This window comes from Erinaceus europaeus, chromosome 10, assembly GCF_950295315.1.
Source record: "Erinaceus europaeus chromosome 10, mEriEur2.1, whole genome shotgun sequence".
Classification (NCBI taxonomy): domain Eukaryota; kingdom Metazoa; phylum Chordata; class Mammalia; order Eulipotyphla; family Erinaceidae; genus Erinaceus; species Erinaceus europaeus.
In genome coordinates this window covers 54,003,604-54,028,480 of record NC_080171.1, presented here as the reverse complement: position 1 = coordinate 54,028,480, position 24,877 = coordinate 54,003,604, and the positions used below count along the sequence as shown (strand labels likewise).

General features: G+C 40.4%; 2 protein-coding genes across 3 annotated transcripts in view; one reads left to right on the top strand and one right to left on the bottom strand.

The window, feature by feature from the left end:
* The first annotated feature begins 7,112 nt into the window (after window positions 1-7,112).
* RPS6 (ribosomal protein S6) lies at window positions 7,113-11,718 on the top strand. Its single transcript, XM_060199614.1, has 6 exons — window positions 7,113-7,247; window positions 7,718-7,849; window positions 8,294-8,504; window positions 8,833-8,979; window positions 11,137-11,294; window positions 11,583-11,718. The coding sequence occupies exons 1-6, from the start codon at window positions 7,242-7,244 to the stop codon at window positions 11,676-11,678; spliced, it is 750 nt and encodes a 249-aa protein (XP_060055597.1). The 5' UTR covers window positions 7,113-7,241; the 3' UTR covers window positions 11,679-11,718.
* A 572-nt stretch (window positions 11,719-12,290) lies between these two features.
* The window catches only part of DENND4C (DENN domain containing 4C), a 116,920-nt gene continuing 104,333 nt past the window's right edge, over window positions 12,291-24,877 (bottom strand). For both annotated transcript variants that reach the window (XM_060199623.1, XM_060199624.1), the window contains 3 exons: window positions 20,342-20,492; window positions 14,093-14,157; window positions 12,291-13,972 (listed from right to left, as the gene is read on the bottom strand). In XM_060199623.1, the coding sequence (XP_060055606.1) occupies window positions 13,836-13,972; window positions 14,093-14,157; window positions 20,342-20,492 (353 nt within the window). In that variant the 3' untranslated portion in view covers window positions 12,291-13,835. The remainder of the gene's footprint in view (window positions 13,973-14,092; window positions 14,158-20,341; window positions 20,493-24,877) is intronic.

The following is a 24,877-nucleotide window of genomic DNA, read 5'->3' as shown; positions in this document are numbered from 1 at the left end:
GGGGTGTTGAAGTCCCCTACTATGATTGTGTTACTGTTAATATATTGCTGTAGCTCTTTCAGTAGAAGTTTGATGTATTTAGATGGCTTCTCATTGGGTGCATAGATGTTAATAATTGTTAAGCCCTCTTGATTGACTGATCCTCTGAGCATTAAGTAGTGTCCATTCCTATCTTTTTTAATCTTATCTATTTTAAAGTCTATCATGTCAGATATGACAATAGCTGTTCCTGCCCTTTTTTGTGGGCCATTGGCTTGTATGATAGTTTTCCATCCTTTCACTTTAAGTCTGTGTTTGTCTTGTTGAGTTAGGTGAGTTTCCTGTAGACAACATATTGTTGGGTTGTGTTTTCTGATCCATCTTCCTACTCTGTGTCTTTTAATAGGTGAATTCAGGCCATTGACATTTATTGATACCAAAGATTGAAGATATTTTAACGCCATTCTTGCAGAGTTTTAGAGTGTTTTGATATATGTCCTATTTGTGGTGGTCTGGTTGTTTATAGGAGACCTTTCAGAACTTCTTTCAGGGCAGGCTTGGTGATGGTTGCTTGTCTGAGAAGGTTTTGATGCTTCCATCTAGTCTGAATGACAGTCTAGCAGGATATAGTATTCTTGGCTGAAAGCCTTTCTCATTGAGCACTCGATAGATATCTTGCCATTCTCTTCTGGCCTGTAGTGTTTGTGTGGAGAAGTCTGCTGCTAATCTTATGGGTTTTCCTTTGTAGGTGACTCTTTGTTTTTCTCTTGCAGCCTTGAGGATCCTTTCTTTATCCTTATTCCTTTCCATTCTAAGTATGACATGTCTTGGTGTCTTTAGGTCTAGGTTAATTCTATTTGGGACCCTCTGGGCTTCTTGAATCTTTATGTTTTTGGTGTTGTCTAGACTAGAGAAATTTTCAGCTATTATGGTCTGGAGAATGCTTTCTTCCTCTCCTTCTCTTTCTTCCTCTGGTATGCCAATAATGCATATATTGTTTCTTTTGAAGTCATCCCATAGGACTCTGTTGTTGTTTTGAGTATCTCTTAATCTCTTTTTGAGATCTCTTACTTCTTTTTTAGTTGTCTCTAATTCATCCTCAATCTTTCTAATTCTGTCTTCAGCCTCATAGATTCTATTCTCTCTGCCCTGTACTGCTTTCTGGAGTTTATCTATTTTGTTGCCCTGCTCTGATACTGTTTTAGCTTGTTCAGCTAGTTGCCTTCTTAGCTCAGCGATTTCAGCTTTCAGCTCTCTAATAACCATGAGATTATTAGAATTTTCTTCTATTATTAGAATTTTCCATATTCTCATTTGTTGTTCCTGCATTTCTGATTACAATTTTTTCAAATTCTTTACTCACTCCTGTTATTATTTCCTTAGCTAATGTTTGGATGTTGAACTCGTTGTTTTGTGCTTCACCCTCTGGAGGACTTTTAGCTGGACTCTTGTCCTGGTTCGAGTCTCCAATATTTTTTCTTGTTGTTTTAACCATTTTATATATTATGTTATGAGTTCCCTTTATCAGTACTTTTCAAATTATTGATCACTATTGCCTGGATTCACTTGTGTCTAAGTAATTTAATTAAAGGTTTTACCATGGTGGAAGTTAACAGTTTTTTCAATCCCTGAGTTGGAGCTCAGTGGTGTAAAAACCTCTTTGTTTTTCTTCCCTGTAGGCTATGGGAGCCTGAGGGCTTTTAAACTATCAATAGGCTTCTTAGCTTAATCACAGACTCCTGACCAAGAGATAAAGCAGGATGTGGCAGAGATAATCCAGGGGTTATGCAGAGACTTTCACAGCCCCTCAGCTATGCCACCGAGGTATAGGTCTTCTCCTGAGTTTCCCGGTTAGATCTCTGTCCCCTGGTGTCCCTCCCTGTTGCTGCTCCAGATTCTGAGGGTAGTAGCAATGGAGACTCAGAGTTGCACTTGGTTAGTCTCTGGGGAGTCCTCTCCTCCCTTCAGCTGTCCCCTTGTTGGTGGAGCAGACTGGAGGTGGTGTCTCCACTGATAAACTGCTGAATGTTAGCAGTCACTTAATCTCTCCTTAGGCCCCTCCCTCTCTGTCACCAGCCACGCGTGTTTGTACTCACGGGTGATTTACTGGGTTCCTGTGGTCATTCTAGTCCTGTCTTGTTTCGGTCCGGGTGGTCTCCTTTGGTATTCCTAGTTGATCCGGGAGAGGAGAGGAGAGGAGAGGAGAGGAGAGGAGAGGAGAGGAGAGGAGAGGAGAGGAGAGGAGAGGAGAGGAGAGGAGAGGAGAGGAGAGGAGAGAAAGCTATTTGCTGCTCGTAGCTCCCCTGTTGCCTTCTTAAATTCTAATACAGCAAGGAATCTTCCTCATTCTCTTTAAAATCCATAATTCCCTCAATTCTGAAACCTCTGGGGGCTTTGCTTGTTTTTCTTCATGCTTCTCTTGATCCATACCATTTGATACTGCATTTACTGACCTGAACCAAAACAATGCAACCAGTACCACTTTGACATGTTTCGCCTCAGACTGTGTCCAGAGATACCAGGCCTGAGATGAAAACCCTCTAGCTTCAATTCTCTGGTGAGACTTTTCCTAGCTCATGAGACTTGCTAGTTCTATTTTGGGTGGCACACTTCCAAAGTTATAGAACCTAGATATAGACCAGGGCCTAAGGGATATATATATATATATATATATATATATATATATATATATATATAATAATTATATATATTTTAATTATATATATATAATTAAAATCTTAAGCAGGGGGGTCGGGTAGTGGTGCACCTGGTTGAGCACACTTTACAATGTACAAGGACCCAGGTTTGAGCCACGTGTCTCCACCTAATTTTCTTTCTTTTTTTTCTTTTAACCAGAGCACTGCTCAGCTCTGGCTTATGGTGATACAGGGAATTGAAGCTGGGACTTTGGAGCCTCAGGCACGAGAGTCTCTTTGCATAACCATTATGCTATCTACCCTCATCTTGCATTTATCAATTGACTACAAGCAACACATCAGCTTTCATAGTGCTTATGCTTTCTGGCCAGTCAATTAGGCACAGGAAGTAGACAGGCAGCCCTAAAGGTAGCACTGTGGATAAGATGTTGGGCTTTCAAGCATAAGGCCCTCAATTTTATCCCAGGCATCATAATGTGCCATGGTGATGCTCTGATTCTCTCCTTTCTTCAGTTATCTTTATATATTTGTGGAGTACCAGGTTGTCTTTGACTCTCCCTGTTGTCTCTAGTGTTCCTGAGTTGTGTGATTTCCTACTGAATGATCAGCTTGACCAGATTAAGTCCTCTCTCTCTCTCTCTCCGTCTTTCTCTTGTTTGCCACCAGGGTTACTGCCGCTGCTCAGTGCCTACATGTCCCATACACCATTCCCAGTGGCTATATATGGCAGCAAGAAATTGACCACCCAGACCTTATTAATTTAATTTTCATTTATTTATTTATTTAACATTCTCATTTATTTATTATTAGAGACAAAGAGAAATTGAGCGAGGGAGACAGAGGGGAAAGAAGACAGAGAGACACCTGCACCCCTGCTTCACTACTCATGAAGCTTTCCCTCTGCAGGTAGGAACCAGGAGCTGAACCTGGGTCCTTGCACACTGTAATGTGTGTGCTTAACTAGGTGTGCTACCACCTGGCCTCTATTTTTATTTTAAACCACTCATCTCAGGGATTGAACTTGGAAAGTTTAGCAGCCTGGGCTGTGGTGCAGTGGATAAAGCTTTTGCCTCTCAATATGAGGTCCTAAATTCAAGCCCAGATCACATATACCACAGTTGTGCTCTAGTTCTTTCATCAATCAACCAATATTCTAGGGAACAGGTGACAGCACACCTGGTTAAGCACACATTACCAAGCTCAAGGGCCCAGGTTCAATACCTTGGTTCATATCTGCTGGGGGGAAGCTTCTTGAGAGGTGAAACAGTGCTGAAGGTCAATTTCTCTCTCTCTCTCTCTCTCTCCCCCTATCTCCACTTTCCCTCTCAAATTCTCTATCTCTATTCAGAAAAACAAAACAAAACTTGGTGCTTAGGATGAGAGTTATGTAAAATGTTGTGCTATTTTCTCCAGTTCTAGTCACTTGTTGATTTATTAATTAGATAAAGACAGGAAGAGGGAAGAAGCATCACTCTGGCACATAACATGTCAGGGGTCAAACTCATGATCTCATGTATGCAAGTATAGCACTTTACTTGCTGCACCAAATTTAGGTTTAATTTAATACTACTACTACTAATAAATAATAATAACTACTATTATTATTTAACCAGAGCCTCTGGCTTATAGTTATGGTGGTGCTAGTGACTGAAAGTGAGACCTCAGGCAAGAAAGTCTTTTGCATAAATAACCATCATGTTGTCTCACCAGTCCCACTAAGTAGTGTCTAGGCTTCAGCTTTTCATTTATATTATTTAGAAAGAGAGGAATAATTTTTCTGAGAAGGAATAAATTTTCTAAGATTTATTTATGTATTTATTACCAGAGCAGCTCTGGTTTATGGTTGTATGAGGGATTGAACCTGGGACCTCGGAGAGCCTCAGGCATGAAAGTCTGTTTGCACATCCAATGTTACTATCTTTTTGTGAAAGAAATAACATTGCTCTAGTCTCCATGTAGTGCCACAGGCTGAACCCAGAGCCTGTGCCTAGCAAAATAAGGACTCTCCAGGGTGAGTTATCTCTTAGCCTTATACAGAATTTTTTTTCTTCTTTAACATCTTTATTTTAAAATTTTGATTTACAATGTTATACGATTTTAGTTTTTAGTTTCCTACCTAAATATAAACATAACTTACCATACCTGTCATACTGTCAATGTTTCAGTGTCACACCAGAGGTCCCTATCTAACCTGTTCCAGTTCGCTGCCCAGACCCTCTAATAGCCACCAGTTTTCATAAGTCTAAGGTCAGCTTTTTTTTTTCCTACCAGAGCACTGCTCAACTCTGGTTTATGGTGGTGAAGGCGACTGAACCTGGGATGTTGGAGCCACATGCATGAGAGTCTCTTTGCATAACCATTATGCTATCTATCCCCACCCATGTCATCAGGAATTTATCTCTCACTTTTTTACTTCATGTAGCATAATCACCTCCTGTTCTGTCCACTTTGTCCTGAAAACCACAATGTCATCTTTTTAAATAGAGTAGTATTCCACTGAGTATAAACCACAACTTTTTTTTTCCTTAGGTATTTTATTTATTTACTTATTTTATTACTTTTTTTTTTTTTTTTTAACCACAGCACTGATCAGCTCTGGCTTATGGTGGTGAGAGGAACTGAACCTAGGACTTTGTTGCCTCAGGCACGACAGTCAATATATTTGCATAACCATTATGCTATCTACCCCCTGCTCCAAGGTATTTTATTTATTTTCATGAAAGATGTAAAAAGATGCAGAGAGAGTGACCAGGGCACTGTTCAGCTCCAGTGGTACTAGCTAGGGGTTGAATCTGGGACCATGGAGCCTTAGACTTGAAAGTCTTTTGCATAACCACTATGCAATCTACCCCACAACTTTTTGTTTTGTTTTGTTTTCCGTTTTGTTGCCTGTGTTTTGTTGTTGCTATAGTTATTATTGTTGTTGTTATTAATGTCGTTGTTGTTGGATATGTCAGTAAGAAATCGAGAGAGGAGGGAAAGACAGAGAGGGGGAGAGTAAGACGTCTAGACACCTGCAGACCTACTTCACCGCTTGTGAAGCGACTCCCCTACAGGTGGGGAGTTGGGTGCTCCAACCGGGATCCTTAGTCTTTGAGCTTTATGCCACATGCGCATAAAGCTGACTCCCCACAACTTTTTTTTACTTAAAAATTTTAAATTATCGGGAGTCGATAACAACAACTACACCAATAAAACAAGGGCAACAGAAGGGAATAAATAACATTTAAAAAATCTTTAAAAATTTAAATTATCTATTTATTTATTGGATTGAGATAGCCAGAAATCAAGAGGGAAGGTGATGATAGAAGGGAGAGATATGAAGAGACACTGCAAAACTGCTTCACCACTCGCAAAGCTTTCCCCCTACAGGTGGGCACCAGGGGCTCACACTTGGTCCTTGAACATTGTCACATGTGCGCTCAACCAGGTGCGCCAGCATCCAAATCCCCAGCCCCATCTTCTTTAGCCAGCCATGGACATTTAGGCTGATGTTATAGCTTTTTACATATTTATTTATTAATCATTTGATAGGACAGAGAGACAGCTGTGGCATTGCTTCACCACTCATGAAGTTTACCCCAAGCAGGTGGAGGCTGGGAGCTTGAACCTGGATTTTTATGCATTCTAATATATGCACCACCTTCTAGCCCCAGGTTGAAATTACAGCTTCGACCATTGTAAACGGCATTTCCATGTTCTTCATAAAAATGCTGACAGGTGGACTAAAATGTCTGTTTTTAATGTTTAAAGGAATTCCCACTTTGTTTTCCATACACCTGAATCGGCTTGTATTCACCGACGCAATCAATACACAGGTATATGTAAGGGAAGCTCCATCCCGAGTCCTTTAGGGTATTTAACCGCAGTGGAATGTCGGAGTTCAACAAAATGACTTCTTCAAAAAGATCTCAGTGGGGTCGGCAAGATAACTCATTTGGATGATATGCATGTTTTGCCATGGACATGACCCAGGTTCGAGCCCAGCTAACACACTGAGGGAAGCTTCAGTGCTCTGGTGTCTTTTTCTGAAAAAGCCCTACTGAAGATCGCACTGACAGGGAGGAAGCTAGTAGACACTGGTCGTGTGCTGAGACTTGGGGTAAGTCTCTAGTTACTAGCTTAAGTAAGAGTAGCAGATGGGGTCATCCAGTCATAAAGAACGTGACGAGGTCACCGAGACAGACCTGGAAATGACAGGGCACAGCACAACCTACGGAAGCTGAACGCCCGTCTTGCTTGCTTTCTTTGGTATCGTCAAAGGCAGTAACCGGGATCGAGCTGTATTCCTGCCCATGCCCAGGAGAACGCTGCAAAGGTCACATTGCGTACGACTTAACTCTAAAAACAAAACCGGGGGCAACAGCACGAAAATTTCGCGACCACAAACCAAAGGAAGCGACCAAAGGAAGCGACAACCCCGCAGCCAATTACTTCCGGCATGAATTAGTAATGACACCGGAACTCCCGCCTTCTCAAAGAATCACTTCCGCTATCTCAAGGGTCTTTTGTTCTCGCGAGAATTGAAAGTGTCTATGAGACCTAGGATAAGCGGAAGTTAGGCCTCTTTTTCGTGGCGCCTTCAAGGCGGTCGGCTGCTTCAACATGAAGGTAGGCAATGATACTTCTCTGGGGTCCGGCTCGACTTTTCGCAGATCGAGCCGCAGCAAACGGCGAGGCTGCAGTCTTGGTACCCCAAAGTCCTGCGATGAGGTGGATGAATGTCTGAGGCAAGAGGAGAAGTGACCCTTTGGGTCCCAGTGCTCAGTGGAAGAGAGGATGGTGGACGATTGCGACTGAAGTCGGGTCGGGCCGGGAGCAACATGGTGGCGCCCAGCGCCGGCATGTGCGGCAGTGTCTTCTCCAGTCGCCCTTAAGTCCTAGAGTCCTGTTTGAGAAAGTGGGTCCCGTTTTTTAGTGCAAAGCATGCTGCGGGTTGCTTAGCACAGATCGTGACTTAAGTGAATCAAGTCGGTATTAACGTTTATCGTCTGGTGACCTGAGAGAATTTGTGCAGTGGGATCACTGTCATAGACGGCTCTGCGTTTTCATTAGTCTTTCCCTCCCTGTTTAATCCTCAGCTGAACATCTCCTTCCCAGCCACTGGCTGCCAGAAACTCATTGAAGTGGACGATGAGCGCAAGCTTCGCACCTTCTATGAGAAGCGTATGGCGACAGAAGTTGCTGCTGATGCTCTGGGTGAAGAGTGGAAGGTAGAAAATAAAACTTGAAACGGTGCAGCTGAGAGATGGTCAAGGCTGTTCGCAACTGATATGGGTGACGGGGCTCAGATTCCCGCTTCTGTCTTCTGACCTTGGGTTACTGTGAAGTCATTTTTTAAAGTGGGAGCTTTGCCTCTCTCGTTGGCTGCTGCTAACTTAGACATCATTTTCCTGCTGTTACTGTTTGTTGGTAGTCGGGTGTAGAAAAGAAGTGATGGCAGGAGTTTGCGAGCTAATGGATTTTAGATGGGAAAAAAATTAATGTTAAAGTTCAGATTATCTGAAATCACATTTCCTGAATTCGACAATGTCGTTTCTTAAAAAATAGTTTAATAATAAGAGACTACAGTACTGTTTATTTTTTGTTAATGCTGATGCTAGGAATTGAACCTGGGACTTGAAGAAGTTATAATGTGTCGCTTGTTCATCTCCCAGGGCTATGTTGTCCGGATCAGTGGTGGGAACGACAAGCAGGGTTTCCCCATGAAGCAGGGTGTCCTGACCCACGGTCGTGTCCGCCTCCTGCTCAGTAAGGGACATTCCTGTTACAGACCCAGGAGGACTGGTGAAAGAAAGCGCAAGTCTGTTCGCGGCTGCATTGTGGATGCCAATTTGAGCGTTCTTAACTTGGTCATTGTGAAAAAAGGTGAGTCTTAACTTGGGTTTTGAGTTGTTTGATGACATTAATTTTTTTTAATTTCTTTATTGGGGGAATTAATGTTTTATATTCGATAGTAAATAAAATAGTTGTACATGCATAACATTACTCAGTTTTCTACATAACAGTACAACCCCCACTAGGCCTCTGAAGGACCTGTATTCTCCCCCACCTATCCCAGAGTCTTTTACTTTGGTGCATGCTGGCATTAATTTCAAGTTATTGCAGCCTCCACAGTTTTGACAGAACATGAGAGCACTGGTTTCAGATTCCTGTTTGTGGAGAAGTTGTAATGTCTTGTTCAATTTTCTTTTAGGGGAGAAGGATATTCCTGGACTCACTGATACTACTGTGCCTCGTCGCCTGGGGCCCAAAAGAGCTAGCAGAATCCGCAAACTTTTCAACCTTTCGAAAGAAGATGATGTCCGCCAGTATGTTGTGAGAAAGCCACTAAACAAAGAAGGTAGGGCAGATAGTGCCATTTATGACACTCTTATGCCAGTAATCTGTCACTAGATTCATGTAATTTTTCAGTAGCCATCGTGGTTTTGTGACTTGATTTCTGTTGATTTTCTTTGGGATGTGTGGATATAGTAAAATATGTTAGAATTAGAAGTTGAACAGAGGCCTTATTCAAGACACTAGGGAGGTGCTTGTTCCACTGTAACATTTTAAGAAGCTGCATTGATTTGTGAAGCAGCATAACCACTAACTCTTGGTGCTTGTACTTGTAACATCTATATCAGTTGTGAAATATATTGGTGTGTACAAGAAGTGAACTCAGGCTAGGTTTCCCATTTTTGAACACAATAGTTTAAAATCTACCTGGCATATACTAGGTGCCCATTTGGCACTTAGGGCAATCTGTCAAATGCCATGTTTTTGGTTAGAATTCTCTATAGACCAATCACTGTCATTATGAAACTTGTGAGAATTAATGCCTTTAAAGGTAATTGAGAAGTTTCCCATGGCAACATCCACCAGCAATACCTGCAGCAAAGTGTGCTAATTGTTTTGTTACTAACCAGAGCACTCAGCTCTAGCTTATGGTGGGTATGGGGGGGATTGAACACTCATTTTGCAGTTTCATGCATGAGTGTCTTTGCATACTATTAATGCTGTCTACCCCCATGATTCTATTAACACCATTCAGCTCTGGCATACAGTGTGGTGCCAGGAACTAAACCTCTGGAACATTAGAGACATAGACATTAAAGCCTTTCATATAGTTATTATGCTGTCTCTCCTATACCCACCGACTTTTTTTTCTTAAATTTTTTTTTTAAAATACCAGAACTGCTCAGGTCTAGTTTATGGTGGTGTGGGGGATTGAACCTGGGACTTCAGTGCTTCTGGCATGAAAGTCTTCTTTGCATAATCATTATGCTATACATCCACCTTTTTTCCCCATTAATATTGGAGTTGTATCTTGATTTGAAAAAAAAAAAAGGTTTTGAATAGAGGCAGAAATCCAGATGTCAAGGCCTTGCATGTAATTCCTACAGATGCTCTGCCTTCCCAGCCTAATTTTGTAGAGAATAGACCCATGGAGATGTCAGTAGTTACAGTGCCCCATTGTTGTAGAGTAATAAGTATTTGGAGAACACGACATAACATTGAACTATTATCAAAGTTACCTGAATCAATATATACTTAATGATTCTTTTTTAAAAGTATGTACTTACTCCCTTTTGTTGCCTTGTTTTATTGTTGGGGGAGACAGAGAGGGAGAGAGAAAGATAAGACACCTGTTTCACTACCTGTGAAGCAACTTCCCTGCAGGTGGGGAACCAGGTGCTGGAACCGGGAACCTTACACCGGTCCTTGTGCTTTGCGACACCTGTGCTTGACCCACTGCACTACCGCCCAACTCCTTATTTAATGATTTTAAAAAAATATTTATTTTATTTATTTATTCCCTTTTGTTGCCCTTGTTGTTTTATTGTTGTAGTTATTGTTGTCGTTGTTGGATAGGACAGAGAAATGGAGAGAGGAGGGGAACACAGGAGAGAAAGACACCTGCCACCTGCAGACCTGCTTCACCACCTGTGAAGCGACTCCCCTGCAGGTGGGGAGCCAGGGTTCAAACCGGGATCCTTAATGCCAGTCCTTGTGCTTTGTGCCACCTGCGCTTAACCCACTGCGCTACAGCCTGTCTCCCGATTTTTTTTAAAGAGCTCTGGTTAATGGTGGTGCAGGGACTGTGGAAGCTGGGACTCAGCAATGAGTCTTTGCATAACCACTATGTTCTTCCCTTCCCTAAATGAACACATTCTTGAAGTTGATACTCAAAAGTTAAGTTGTCCTTAATTATTAAAAATACTACCACATTCAAGCCAGTGACCAGTTTTGCTTAGAATATGACAGTGCACACCCCCCACCACACACACACACTTTTTGCTACTGGGGTTATCAGTGAGACACAGAATTGAGGGGTTAGGGGTTGGAAAGACCTTAAGACCATAACAGCTTAATCACTCCTAGGTACCTGACATCCCCTTGGAGGTGGAAAGTAACTCCAGGTTGGCCCAGTTAAGTCTTTTTAGCAAAATGTAGATGTGCTTCCTAATGAACTCTAGAGGATGCTTGAAGTGTGAGTATTGCCTATCTGGAATTTTAGGTAAAAAACCTAGGACCAAAGCGCCCAAGATCCAGCGTCTTGTTACTCCACGTGTTCTGCAACACAAACGTCGCCGCATTGCTCTGAAGAAACAACGCACTAAGAAAAACAAGGAAGAGGCTGCAGAATATGCTAAACTGTTGGCCAAGAGGATGAAGGTAAGAGTATAAAGGAGATTTTTTTTTTTTTACCACACTGCTCAGCTCTGGCTTATGTTAGTGTGGGGGATTGAACCTGGGACTTCAGAGCCTCAGGCATGAAAGTCTCTTTGCATAACCATTATGCTATACCTCCACCCAAGGAGACTTTAAATACCAGTGGACTGCTCAGCACTGGCTTATGGGGGAATTGAATATGGGGACCTACTAGGCTCCTCTGATAGTTACACCTTTTGTATAACCATCTCTAGCCCATGACAAGTCTTAACTGCCTGCTGTTTTGTTTAGGAGGCCAAAGAAAAACGTCAGGAACAGATTGCAAAGCGACGGAGACTGTCTTCCTTGAGAGCTTCTACCTCTAAGTCTGAATCTAGTCAAAAATAAGATTTTTAAAAGAGTAACAAATAAAACCTGGCACCAATAACTCTTGTTTCTCATTTGTGATGCAGCTTAAGAGAGAATTGGTTTGGGGAGGGATACATCTGGTTAACAAGGTGATATTTGAAATTGCTAACACTGCAGAAAAATTGGCAGGGATGGATTCCAGGAAGATACTAGTGTATCTTACTGGGTTGTCAGAGAAGCCATTACATTAAAACCATTTTAATAATAAAATGCATCACGCCTCAATAAACCCGATATATGAGAAGCATATACTGTGCTTTTAGTACTGACATCCCTATCCTAGGAACTTTATACAGGGAGAAAGAACTTTCAGGTTGTGCTTAAAAAAAACCTTAAATTAGGTACCAGAGTTGAAGATATACTTTAATACTTATTAATTATGCAAAATAATTTACAATCAAACTACCAAATACACAAAATAAATCTACAGGCAATAGGAAAAATTTAGGGTCAGGGTTTCCAATGTATAGCATCTAAACTAAAGTTAATTAGAAAAAAAGTGTTTCTCTAACAGAAAAGGGGAAGATGATGGGATTGTAAATAAACAAATTGGTGTGCAATTCAGGGGCCCAGGAAATTAAGACAAGCATAGCAAATTTAAAACTCATTTTATTCAATTTCATTTTATATGCAAGTAGTTTCAAACTTTCAGTTGGGGTAGTGAATGTTAAATATATTAAAACAAGTACCAAGTCTTATGCTGTAAAAATATATACTCTGAGGCAGTGCAAAAGATCCGTTTGAAGGTAATGAGAATTGTACATAATTTCTGACAAGTTCTTTTCCTCTTAGCACTTTCACAATAAGCCAAACCTAGAATTTTGCATAGGTCATATTAGCCCTGAAATGTTAAGACTGGTAGTTTTTAATCTTTATTAGATAGAGATAGCCAGAAATTAGTTTTTAATCTTTATTAGATAGAGAAGAGGGAATGGGGTGATAGGGAGAGAAAAATGCAGCCCTGCTTCATCACTTGTAAAGCTTTCCTCCTGCAGGTGGGGACCAGGGGCTCGAACTCAGGTCCTTGCACACTGTAATGTGTGTGCTTAACCAGGTGCGCCACCACCTGGGCCCAAGACTGGTAGTTTTTAAAAGATACCTGGTAGAGTGGACATGTACATGTACTAACTACCACCTTAAAAAGCTTGATGAACTGATTTAGTCATCTGCATAAAAGTACACAGAAATGGCTTTTAAAACCAGGCCAAGTTAAGGCAAACTGTTCCTAAGGGATATTTTTAGTGAAAGGCATGATGTCTGAGGTTGTGTGAGGTCATGATTTTCTTCAACCTTATATAGGCAGCAAGTTCTAAGTTTTAGACTTAATTGATTCAACCTAAAAAAACTATTTACAAATGTGCATTTTTACTCACAAGCATATAAATCTAAAATTATACAAGAATAAAACTGCAGTGCAAGTTCATCCCACAGGTTTAAAGAGTAACCAATGACTACAAAGTATGTGCCTGTACAACTTAGGTCCAAAGACTACTACAGCATTCTAAACAAATTCTAATTTTGTAACTTAAATTGATTTAGTTTGTTCCAATATTGACACTACAAAGAAGCATTCTACTGGGTAGGTGACACTCACTCATTATGCAAGTTAATTAAATCAAGTGTAAAGATTTAAAGTCAGAGGCAACTGTCATCAGACTTACTGGTAGTTTCATGGTTACTTCAGCTGAGTTTAGTAGTAGTCATTTGAGACCCCTTTGTGAAAACTAACATGTAACCTAAGAGTTTTAATAAATACACTTATGACTGTATTTAAACATAGCTATACAGCCACACATATGTACACACAAATACTTGCTCTTATAATTGAGTTAATTCATTTGTTTTGGGGTTAGACAAGTTTAATTTTGCCTTTCTCCAAACCCAGTAGATTTCAACGAAATGCTAAGGATGAATATTGGTTTCTCAAACTAGTACGAAAATTCTAGCAGAGGCATATAAATAAGCTGAAAAGCTTCAACCCTGTGGTGTTTTTACATTGTGAGATGACTCAATGTGAACTGCATTTCATTGCTTATTGTCCTAAGAATTCATTTTAGTTTTCATCAGTTCTTAGGATTTGGGAAAATCTTTGAATTCTATTTCTCCAGAGTTCTGCCAAAATTCTAAGGAATCTCTTTAAATGAGAGGCGCTCCAAAACACTTCCTGCACCATTCCACACGGACACTTGGTGGAGCATCAATATTCTGCAACTTCTCAAGAATCTCTGAAGATAGATTATTATATGCAACTCCATATTCATTGTCAAAAGCCTCTGGAAGATATTTTCAACAGTTTAACTTGTTAATAGTGATGATTTGAAAGTGATAGGTCACATTTAAACTACATTTTAAAAAATTACTTAAAAGAATAAAATATTCAGCCAGCAACTTACCAATATCAATATTTTCTCTTCCAAGAGAGACTAATGACAAGAAGAGAATTTCTCTATATAAACTCCTATAAAACAAACATTTAACTGTCATGAGCAAAGAGTATAAAATACATAATACACAAAGGCTTTTTAAGTGGTGAAAAAAGTATGCTTTATAGTCAAATTCACAGTAATATACTCTGATACAGTGCAGCTACATGAACTGTCACTTTTGGGAACACTGGATTTGTGAATTACAGTGATGAACACTTCAAGCATAAAGTCCTGAGTTCAATTCCTCACATTGCATGTACCAGAGTGATACTCTGGTTGTCTACTTCTCAATATATATGGATTTTAAAGTGCTTTATATATTTTTTAAAATTATTTTTCTTATATTTGATAGAAATTGAAGGGGGGGTGGAGATAGGACAAGGTGGAGACAGGATGAGAGAGATACTTGCAGCACTGTTCCACTACCTATGAAGCTTCCTACCTGCAGGTGGGTGCCAGGGGCTTGAATCTAGTCCCTGAGCATCATGATGTGTGTGCTCAACAGAGTGTGATACCACCTACCCACCCCCTAAGTAATAATTTTATAGGGGGATATCTTTAAAATAACTTCAAGGGGGTGGGGAGGGACCATAATGATTATACAATAAGACTCATGCCTGAGGCACCAAAGGTCCCAAATTTAATCCCCAGCACTACCATAAACCAGAGTTGAACAGTTTTCTGGTAAAAACAACTTTGGTAAAATGAGTGCTGTGCTGCTTTGCTATGTGAATAACCCAGACTCAAGCCTGTCCCCCCCCCCTCCCCCACACACACACTTAGAAGGAAGCTTTGATGCTTCAGTCTGGTTACTCATTTTCTGCATCTAGCTAAAACTTGACACCAAAAACTAATAAAAAAATGATGTAACGGGGGCCCAGCAGTGGCCTACCCAGATGAGTGCAGACTTTACCACTGCATAAGGACCCAGGTTCAAGCCCCCTCCCCACCTGCAGAGGGAATGTTTCATGAGCAATGAAGCAGTGCCCCTCCCTCCCCTCTCAATGTCCTCTTGTGAGCTTAAAATCAAATAAGTAAATGGTTTATGCAAAGAGACTCTCATGCCTGAGGCCCCAAAGTCCCAGGTTCAATCCCCCACACCACCATAAGCCAGAGCTGAGCAATGCTCTGGTAAAAAAAAAAAAAAAAAAAAAAAAGTAAAAACAAGTAAATGGTGTGACTATTACAATTTAAACATTGTCTAACGTATACTTGTTTTAATTCCATTTTCAAAATAAAACCTACATTTTTCAAATCTCATCCTTTGCTACTTGACTGAGATAAATTTCTTTTTTTTACCAGAGGACTGCTCAATTCTGGTTTATGGTGGTGGGGGGAAGGTTTGGAGCCTTAAGTGTGAAAGTCTCTTTACACAATCATTATGTTATCTACCCTCATCCCAGAGATATAAAGTAAATGAGGAATCTAAAATTCTTGGATACAAAGAGTATGCTTTCTCTTTACTATATAATCTGACAGCAAATGATAACCCTGAAAACTGCTCAGATGTTAAAAATAAGAAGAAAATTTAGAGTATTTACATAGGAAAAAAAGCCAATGCTAATTCTGATATTGTTTCATGTAACTTTTCTTAGAAGCATCAGAAAGCATCTTATGTTTTATCTAGTAGTCCTTGCTTGACTTTAAATAGCATCCTTGGGCTTTGCATAAAGGTTATGCAAAAATATTTCACACCAGAGGTAACACAGATACCCAGTTCAATCTCCAGCAACACCCACAAGCCAAAGTTGAAAGTACTCTGGTAGGGTAGGGGTAGACAGCATAATGGTTATGCAAACAGACTCATGCCTGAGGCTCTGAAATCCCAGGTTCAATCCGCTGCACCACCATAAGCCAGAGCTGTGCAGCGCTCTGGTGTTTGTGTCTTTCTCTGAATCTCTCTTTAAAATAAAATTTCACATGCCAGACATCAGACAAGAAACTAATCACCAAAATAAATATATATAAAATAATATAAAATATTATAATATAAATTTATATTATAAAATCACCAAATAATATAAAGAGCTCAGCAAACTAGCAACAAAAAAGCAAATGACCCCATCCAAAAATGGGCAGAGGATATGAAAAAAACATTCACCTCAGAGGAGATCCAAAAGGCTAACAAACATATGAAAAACTGCTCTAGGTCACTGATTGTCAGAGAAATGCAAATTAAGACAACACTAAGATACCACCTCACTCCTGTAAGAATGGCATACATCAAAAAGGACAGCAGCAACAAATGCTGGAGAGGTTGTGGGGACAGAGGAACCCTTTTACATTGCTGGTGGGAATGTAAATTGGTACAGCCTCTGTGGAGAGCAGTCTGGAAAACTCTCAAAAGGCTAGACATGGACCTTCCATATGATCCAGCAATTCCTCTCCTGGGGTTATACCCCAAGGACTCCATAACACCCAACCAAAAAGAGGTGTGTACTCCTATGTTCATAGCAGCACAATTCATAATAGCTAAAACCTGGAAGCAACCCAGGTGCCCAACAACAGATGAGTGGCTGAGAAAGCTGTGGTATATATACACAATGGAATACTACGCAGCTATCAAGAACAATGAACCCACCTTCTCTGACCCATCTTGGACAGAGCTAGAAGGAATTATGTTAAGTGAACTAAATCAGAAAGATAAAGATGAGTATGGGATGATCCCACTCATCAACAGAAGTTGACTAAGAAGATCTGAAAGGGAAACTAAAAGCAGGACCTGACCAAATTGTAAGTAGGGCACCAAAGTAAAAACCCAGTGGTGAGGGGTCGACATGCAGCTTCCTGGGCCAGTGGGCGGTGGGAGTGGACGGGAGGGATGGGTCACAGTCTTTTGGTGGTGGGAATGGTGTTTATGTACACTCCCAGCAAAATGTAGACATATAAATCAGTAGTTAATTAATATGAGAGGGGGAAAAGTCAATTGTCTGTCTCAAAGTTTTTCAAAACACAAACTGAATCTTTTTAATATATAGGCTGTGTATTTGATATGCAGACTCTCTCAAAAGCCTAGACCAAGTAGATTAGAAGCATCCAATAGCACAGCTATATACAAGATACTGGATACTGTACAGCAAATCATAACAAAAGGACTTTTCAAAGTTAACCCAATTAACAAATAATGTGATGATAACATTAACTATCGATTGTCTTTTTGAACCCTAAGACAGCAGGAACGTCACATCTCCACTATAGAGCCCCTACTTCCCCCAGTCCTGGAACCCTTGGATAGGGTCCACTTTCCCGTATGCATCTCCCAATCCAAACCAAATAATACTGCATCTGCCGATCACAACCTAACCAACGCAACGATTGCCACCCCAACATGCTTCACCTCAGACTGTGTCCAGAGACTTCACGTGTGGAATGACAACCCTTCAGCTTCATTACTCGGGTGAGACCTTTCCTTTTATAGTACACTCTAATTTCATCTCAGGTAGTTCACTTTCTAACAAAGTCCCATAACCTAGATATACACCAGTTTCTGTGAGAGAGAGCTTATGTTCACACGTATCCATAAACTATTGCAAAACATATACCTGAAAGCAGAAGTACACTAGAGTTTGCAGTGAGTACCTCCCTAACACTTCCTCTCCACTATTCCAAGCTTGGGATCCATGATTGCTCAACAAATTGTTTGGCTTTGTATGTTAACTCTCTTTTCAATCACCAGGTTCCAGATGCCACCAGGATGCTGGCCAGGAATGTGTCCCGGAGCTCAGCTTCCCCAGAGACACACCCTACTAGGGAAAGAGAGAGGCAGACTGGGAGTATGGACCGACCAGTCAACGTCCATGTTCAGCGGGGAAGCAATTACAGAAGCCAGACCTTCTGCAACCCTCAACGACCCTGGGTCCATGCTCCCAGAGGGCTAGAGAATGGGAAAGCTATCATGGGAGGGGGTGGGTTATGGAGATTGGGTGGTGGGAATTGTGTGGAGTTGTACCCCTCCTACCCTATGGTTTTGTTCATTAATCCTTTCTTAAATAAAAAATAAAAAAATAATAAAAAATAAAATAAAATAAAGTAAAATAAAATAAAAAGAAAGTACTCTGGTAAAACAAAACATAACAAAATACAACACAAATGCTTGAAGTGGTTACAGTATTGGATCTAAGAATATGAGGTTCAAGTTCAATCTCTGGCATAGTGTACACCAGAGGGATGCTTTGTTTCTCTTTCTCATTAACAAAAACTGGCACAATTGGGTAGAGGAGATAACATAAAGGTTATACAAAAGATGTTCATGGGGATTCGACTTCCGGAGGCGGAGCTACGATCAGCAAAAAAAAAAAAATAATAATAATAATAAAAGATGTTCATGTGGTCTAGGAGGTGGTGCAGTGGATAAAGCATTGGACTCTCAACCATGAGGTCCTGAGTTCGATCCCTAGCAGCACATGTACCAGAGTGATGTCTGGTTCTTTTTCTCCTATCTTTCTCATGAGTAAATAAATACATTAAAAAAAAAAAGATATTCAAAACAAGAGCAACAACAAAAAAGATATTCATGCCTGAGGCTCTGAAGTTCCAGATTCAATCCCCAGCACTATTATTATAAAGCAGAGTGGAGCAATGCTCTAGTTAAAAACAAAAAAGGGGGCCTGGTGGCGGCACACCTAGTTGAGTGTACAGGTTACAATGTGCAAGGACCTAAGCTCAAGCCCCCAACCGCCACCTGCATGGGGAAAGCTTCCCAAGTGGTGAGGCAGTGCTGCAGGTATCTCTCTGTCTCTCTCCCTATCTACCCTGTTCTCAATTTCTGGCTGTCTATATCCTATAGGCAAAAAAAGATAATAAAATTAAAGGGAAAAAAAGGCCAGGGAGAGGTCCAGCTGATACTGCACCTGGTTGAGTGAACACATTACAGTATGTAAGGACCCTGCTGGTTCAAGCCTCCTGTCCCCACCTGCAGGGGCAAAGTTTTGCAAGCTTGAATCTGGGTCCTTGGCACGCTGTAACTTGTGCACTTAACCAGGTGAGCCACTACCCATCCTCAAGATCAATTCATTTCCATGATCAATTCTTGCCTTATCATTTGTGAGATTATCATCAAAGCTGCTATAACCAAAGAAACTTAAAGAGGATATATATGTGTATAGATTTGTTTGTTTATATATTTTAGTAGAGAGAGCAACACTGTCTTATGTGGTGCTGAGGAATCAACCCTAGGACTTTGAATGTGTAAAACATACTCTACTTATATATACTGCCCCCCCACCAGCCCTCTCTCTCTCACACACACATGGGGGGGAGGGAGATGAGGGTGTTGGTATAACTGGGCCTGAATATCTGTAAAATCAATATTAACATAGGTTTCTAGTGAATAGTAGTAATGCTTTCTAAAGACTTAGTATATTTTAGTTACATGTACCAATATACACGGATATCTTCGCCCACCCTGTCCAACGCTTGACGTCTCGTCACCCAATCTGGTCCCCTACGCCTACACTGAACTTCTCTGTTCCAGTCTCTTGGAAACAGAGTTGGCAGTCAGCTGAGGCAAAGAACAAGCACCTCATCACAGACCCCTGCAAGCGTCAACCCGGCTTTGACCTAGCACGTTACGATTGGGCCCTCCTCAATCACTATCGAACAGGCCATGGCCGGTGCGCTGCTATGTTCCATCGCTGGGGAGCCAGAGATGACCCAAACTGCCCCTGCGGCTACAGACAGACTATGACCCACATAGTCAATGACTGCCACCTCTCCAGATTCAAAGGAGGTCTCGAAACTTTACATCAGGCTCAACCTGACGCTGTTGACTGGCTACGGAAGAAGGGCAAACGCTAGAAGAAGAAGTTACATGTAAAATACCTACTGGAATTTAATCTATGTTCTGTTCCCAGACATTTTTTTTTTTTAAAATTCCAGAGCACTGTACAGCTCTGGCTTAGGATGGTACTAGGGATTGAACCTGAGACCTTGGAACCTCAGGCATGAGAGTCTTACATAACCATTATGCTATCTCCCCAGCCTTTAGGATACCAGAGCATCACTGTGCCATATGTGATGCTGGAGACTGAACTCAGGACCTCATAATTTTACATCAAATTTCTGGCCACTGTGCTACCTGCCAGGTCACCAGGTAGCACATTTATACAAAATTTCTACAATAAACATGTTACTTACATAACTAGCGCTATTAAACATGTTCTAAAAACATGAAATTATTTTGAGTGACATCAGACAAATTATTAAACTATTTATTACCTTTGTCTTTTCATGTCTGGCTTCATTTGCTGAGAAAGCAAACTGATGGGCTTAAGAACATCATTATGTTGAATACTCTGTCTGATGGCTTCCACTAAGGTGTTTGTTGCTTGCTGTTCCTCAGATAGGAGAGACAATTTTTTTTCAGAATCTAGTAATAAGAATACAGTAATTAAGAACATATTAAGTAATTAAGAACTTACATCTTTCTGCTTTGGGGGGCTGGGATGTGATAGTTTGTACTTCAGCAGCTATTTGTGACCAGGAAGAAACATTTACTAATAATCAAATACATTAGAAGGAGCCTGAGATCCCTAATGACAGAAAAGTTGCTTACCAGTTTTGTAGTGCCTACTTCCTAATTTCTCTCTCCCTCCTTTTTACATAGACATACAGAGAGAAGACTAGAACACTGCTCAGCTCTGGTTCATGGTGGTACTGGGGTTATAAACAACTAACTTTCTTCCTTCCTTTTTTCTTTCTTTCTCATTTTCTTTTTAAAATTTATTGCCACCAGGGTTACTATGAAGCTCAGCATCTGCAGGATAAATCATGAAACCCTGCAGGACATTTTTTTCCCCCTTCTTCTTCATTATTTGACAGGACAGAAAAAACTGAGATGGGAGTGGGAGATAAGTAAACAGACAGCCACCTGTACTACTATTTCATCCCTTGTGAAGCTTCACTAGTCAGTTTCATTTTGAATGCCTGTCAGGAAGCACAACTGGCAGTTTTTTTATTTTTTATTTCTTCATTGGGGAATTGTTTTACATTCAATAGTAAATACAATAGTTTGTACATGCATAACATTTCCCAGTTTTCCATATAACAATACAACCCCCACTTGGTCCTCTGTCATCCTTCTTGGATCTGTATTCTCCCCACCCACCACAGAATCTTTTACTTTGGTGTAACACGCCAATTCCAGTTCAGGTTCTACTTGTGTTTTCTTTTCTGATTTTGTTTTTCAACTTCTGCCTGAGAGTGAGATCATCCCATATTCATCCTTCTGTTTCTGACTTATTTCACTTAATATGAATTTTTCAAGGTCCATCCAAGATCGGCTGAAAATGGTGAAGTCACCATTTTTTATAGATGAGTAGTATTCATATATATCACAACTTGCTCAGCCACTCATCTGTTGTTGGACACCTGGGTTGCTTCCAGGTTTTGGCTATTACAAATTGTGCTGCCAAGAACACATGTATACACAGATCTTTTTGGATGGGTGTGCTGGGTTCCTTAGGATATATCCCCAGGAGAGGAATTGCAGGATCATAGGGTAGGTCCATTTCTAGCCTTGTGAGAGTTCTCCAGACTGTTCTCCAAAGAGGTTGGACCAATTGACATTCCCACCAGCAGTGTAGGAGGGTTCCTTTGACCCCACACCCTCTCCAGCATTTGCTGCTGTTACCTTTTCTGATGTATGACTTTCTCACAGGAGTAAAGTGGTATCTCATTGTTGTCTTTATTTGCATTTCTCTGACAATCAGAGACCCGGAACATTTTTTCGTGTGTTTCTCAGACTTTTGGATCTTTTCTGTGGTGAATATTCTGTTCATATTCTCCCCCCATTTTTGGATGGGGTTATTTGTTGTCTTGTTGAGATTTGCAAGTTCTTTATATATTCTGGTTATTAGCCTCTTGTCTGATGTATGGCATGTAAAGATCTTCTCCCATTCTGTGAGGGGTCTCTTGGTTTGGGTAGTAGTTTCTTTAGCTGTGCAGAAGCTTTTTAATTTTATGTAGTCCCATAGGTTTATGCTGGCTTTAGTCTTCTTTGTAATTGGATTCGTTTTATTGAAGATGTCTTTAAAATTTATGTGGAAAAGAGTTCTGCCAATATTTTCCTCTAAGTATCTGATAGTTTGTGGCCTAACATCCAAGTCCTTGTTCCACTTGGAATTTACTTTTGTATTTGGTGAAAGAGTGGTTTAGTTTCATTCTTCTGCGTGTTTCAACCTATTGTTTCCAACACCATTTGTTGAAGAGACTCTGCTGCTTTCCCCATTTAATAGTCTGGGCACCTTTGTCAAAGATTAGATGTCCAGAGGTGTGGGGGCTTACTTCTGGGCTCTCAATTCTATTCCACTGGTCAGTATGTCTATTAATGTTTCAGTACCAAGCAGTTTTGATGACAGTGGCCCTATAATACAATTTGAGATCTGGGAGTGTGATGCCTCCAGTTCTGTTCTTTTTCTCAAGATTGTTTTGGCAATTCTAGGTCTTTTCTGGTTCCAGATAAACATTTGTAGCATTTGTTCTATTCTCCTAAAATATGTCCTTGGGATCTTGATGGGGATAGCATTAAATTTTTAAATGGCTCTGGGTAGTATATTCATTTTGATAATTTTAATTCTTCCAACCCATGAATATGGAATATCTTTCCACTTTTTTGTGTCTTTTCTAGTTCCTTGAGTAGTGACTCATAATTTTCAGTATACAAGTCTTTCACTTCTTTGGTTAGGCTTATTCCTAGATATTTTATTATTTTTGTTGCTATAGTAAAAGGAATTGATTTTTGGATTTCAACTTCTTCTTAGTGTTTGCATAGAGGAATGCCACTGACTTTTGAATGTTAAATTTTGTAGCCTGACACCTTACTGTATTGCCTGATGATATCCAAAAGCTTCTTGCTGGATTCCTTATGTTTTTTATGTATATGATCATATCATCTGCAAATAGGGAGAGTTTAACTTCTTCTCTTCCAATCTGTATCCCTTGAATTCCTTGCTCCTGCCTGATTGCTATGGCAAGAACTTCCAACACTATGTTGAACAGTAATGGTGATAGTGGGCAGCCCTGTCTATTTCCTGATCTGAGTGGAAATGCTTCCAGTTTTTCACCATTGAGTATGATGTTGGCTATAGGTTTGCTATATATAGACTCCACTATCTTCAGGAATTTTCCATCTATTCCCATTTTTTGTATTGTTTTGATCATAAAGGGATGTTGTATTTTGTCAAAGGCTTTCTCTGCATCTATTGATATGACCATGTGGTTTTTGGTCTTGCTTTTATTGATGTGGTGGATAACATTGATTGATATACATATATTAAACCAACCTTGCATCCCTGGGATAAACCCCACTTGGTCATGATGAATAATCTTTTTAATATACTGCTGTATCTGGTTGGCTAGAATTTTGTTCAATATTACAACTTGCAGTTTTCATACAACATAGCACCTTAATAAAGGAAACTTACAAGTACTTTAAAAGTTCGACGGGTGGCTCACCTAGAAGAGCCACAGGTTACCATGCTGAGGACCTGGGTTCCAGCCCTGGGCCACCACATGGGAGTGGCTGCAAAGAGGGGGTGTGGGAGGGATAGGAGCTTCATGAGCAGTGGACTGGTGTCTCTCCCCTGTCTCTTCCCTGCCCTCTGTATCTTTTACCTCTAAATGAAAGGAGGAAAAATGGCTGCTGAGAACATTGGAATCCTGTAGGCACTGAGCCTCAGCAATAACCCCAATTGGGGGAAAAATAATCAGTACAAGAGGAAATAATGGTTGTTATGGTTTTGTCCTTAAGTCTTACCTGATATGAAAACTGAATAAAGGAAATCCAATTCAAAACGAAGCCCAGAAGTTATAAAGGAAGGGCACTAACCCAGGTGTTTCTCCTGGTCCTCCTTCCCAGCAACAAGCTGTCCACCATCAAGCTGTCCACCACTTGCAGTAAATCAGAAACCACTACAACCTTCAACTACTAGTCCCCATTGGTGAACTTTTACTCAAAGCAGGCTTTTTCACTTTCTTTCTAAAGTCTCATTAAAAACTCAACCTACCTTCTGCCTCTTCAGATTTGCCTATATGTGGTTGAACTTAGTTTGCATCCTCCATACTGCAATCCTTCTGTTATTCCTCAGTAAACTCACTTTGGCTACTTAAGAGTAAGACTGTAGAGCTGAGCTCACCAAGGGGGAAGGCAAGTGGGCTGATAAGGTAGAAAAAGTCCAGTAGACTTTGGTGGAAGAATATGGGTCTTTTGGTAGTGCATGTCATATGGTAACATATTTTGAAATTTATGAAGATGAAATTATACTTCTAAAACATAGTGCTATAAACCAACATCACTAAGAAACAATTTATTTTATTTTATTTTATTTTTATTTTTATTTTCTGGGAGTAGATACTGGAGCTTCACTGCTCCAAGCCAACTGAGTTATCTTGTTGGCTCAATAAAAGTTTTCTCCCATCCAAGTACTAACCAGGCCAAACCCTGCTTAACTTCTGAGATCAGCTCAGACAAGGTTGGGTGTGTTCAGGGTGGTATGGCCATAGACAATAAAAGTTTTCTAAACCATAAAATTTTATACTTCTAATAGTGAATCAAGCTCTTTTTAAAAGATTTGATTCTTTTAATATATATATATATATATATATATATGTTTCTTTTTAAAATATTTATTCCCTTTGGTTGTTCTTGTTACTGACTGAAATAGTTGTTGTTGGATAAGACAGAGAGAAATCGAGAGAAGAGGGGAAGACAGAGAAGGAGAAAGAAAGACACCTGCAGACCTGCTTTACCACTTG

What these genes read in the sequence shown, in the direction of transcription:
- RPS6 (XM_060199614.1), top strand. An exon ending in CTCTGGGTGAAGAGTGGAAG is followed by an intron (nt 7,850 to 8,293) that starts GTAGAAAATAAA and finishes TTCATCTCCCAG; the next exon opens with GGCTATGTTGTCCGGATCAG. An exon ending in AAAGCCACTAAACAAAGAAG is followed by an intron (nt 8,980 to 11,136) that starts GTAGGGCAGATA and finishes CTGGAATTTTAG; the next exon opens with GTAAAAAACCTAGGACCAAA.